This window comes from Acanthisitta chloris, unplaced genomic scaffold (genome assembly GCF_000695815.1).
Source record: "Acanthisitta chloris isolate BGI_N310 unplaced genomic scaffold, ASM69581v1 scaffold5637, whole genome shotgun sequence".
Lineage (NCBI taxonomy): Eukaryota > Metazoa > Chordata > Aves > Passeriformes > Acanthisittidae > Acanthisitta > Acanthisitta chloris.
Window position 1 is genome coordinate 1 of NW_008681934.1, and position 1,263 is coordinate 1,263.

The 1,263-nt window shown below is 39.7% G+C and overlaps 1 protein-coding gene across 1 annotated transcript; it reads left to right on the plus strand.

Moving 5' to 3' along the window:
- Positions 1 to 139: 139 nt before the first annotated feature.
- LOC103805624 (pancreatic alpha-amylase-like) lies at positions 140 to 948 on the plus strand (the record flags this gene model as incomplete). The annotated part of the gene is made up of 3 exons (XM_009078279.1): positions 140 to 261; positions 372 to 497; positions 759 to 948. Coding segments are annotated over 3 exons (438 nt in total), but the record flags the coding sequence as incomplete, so codon positions are not given.
- Between the last annotated feature and the right edge of the window lie 315 nt (positions 949 to 1,263).

Here is a 1,263-nt window from a genome sequence, read left to right on the forward strand (position 1 = left end):
CCTTTCAGTTTGTTCAGTGATCTCACTATGCCATGTTAGATTGAGCTGGTGAAAAGTTGATGCTCCATCTAGGTATTCTCTCTGGAAAGGCTCTTGGTATTTTCAATGAGAATTTTTAAACTTCTGTTTTTAATTACAGGACATCAATGACTGGGTTGGACCACCAAGTAACTCAGATGGCTCAACAAAGCCTGTTACAATCAATGAGGACACTACCTGTGGCAATGACTGGGTTTGCGAACATCGCTGGCGTCAGATAAAGTAGGATGCTGTGGAGAAAAACCTAAGTGAAAGCAGTTGCTCTTGTTTCATGTTCCTCATGGCTTTATAGCCCTTGGATCCACGGTGACAAGAGTTTCTTGTGTTTCCAGGAACATGGTTATCTTCCGTAATGTGGTGGACGGTGAACCTTTCTCCAACTGGTGGGACAATGGCAGCAATCAAGTAGCTTTTGGCCGTGGTAATAAAGGCTTCATCATTTTCAATAATGATGACTGGTAAGTCAGTTGGAGAAATAGTGTCACTAGAGAGAACCATAGCATCCCTCATCAGTAATGTAACCTGAGTTAATTAAATGCATATCAGGACCAGAGAGCCAAAAGGGAGCATAGGGAATGAAGGGGATAGGATCAGAAAGCTCATGCTTTACACTGCCTTTCAAAGTAAGGGAGCAGCTTCAGGTTCAAAAACCTCATACACAATGTGAAATACCTGTTTTGTAAACAATGGATAAATAGCATTTGCTTATTTTCACACAGGAATATGAGTGTCTATTTGCAAACTGGATTGCCTGCTGGTACCTACTGTGATGTTATTTCTGGACAAAAGGAGGGTAACAAATGTACTGGAAAAAAGGTGTATGTTTCTGGTGATGGAATGGCTAATTTCCAGATTAACACTGATGCTGAAGATCCATTTATTGCAATTCATGTTGATGCCAAATTGTAATTCAGGAGAAAAGTCCACTTCTTTTTGGTCTGTGCATTACTGTTTCCCATATGTGCTTCCCTAGTTTTCAAGCATGGGTGACTCTGTATCTAGTGAATAATAAATGGAAATCAAATTGAAGAATAAAGATTTTTCCCTTAATGAATTGAATGTAACTTTATCACCTCATAACTAGTGGCAATGCAGTGGTAGGTTTTAAGTCAATGCAGCACTTCAGTTCCCATGTAACAAAAACATGGGAGAAAATGAAATAAATACAAAGAACCCAAATCAGCAGCTGGGCAAGTTAAAATGCAGTATTTCCAAGGCCCATAG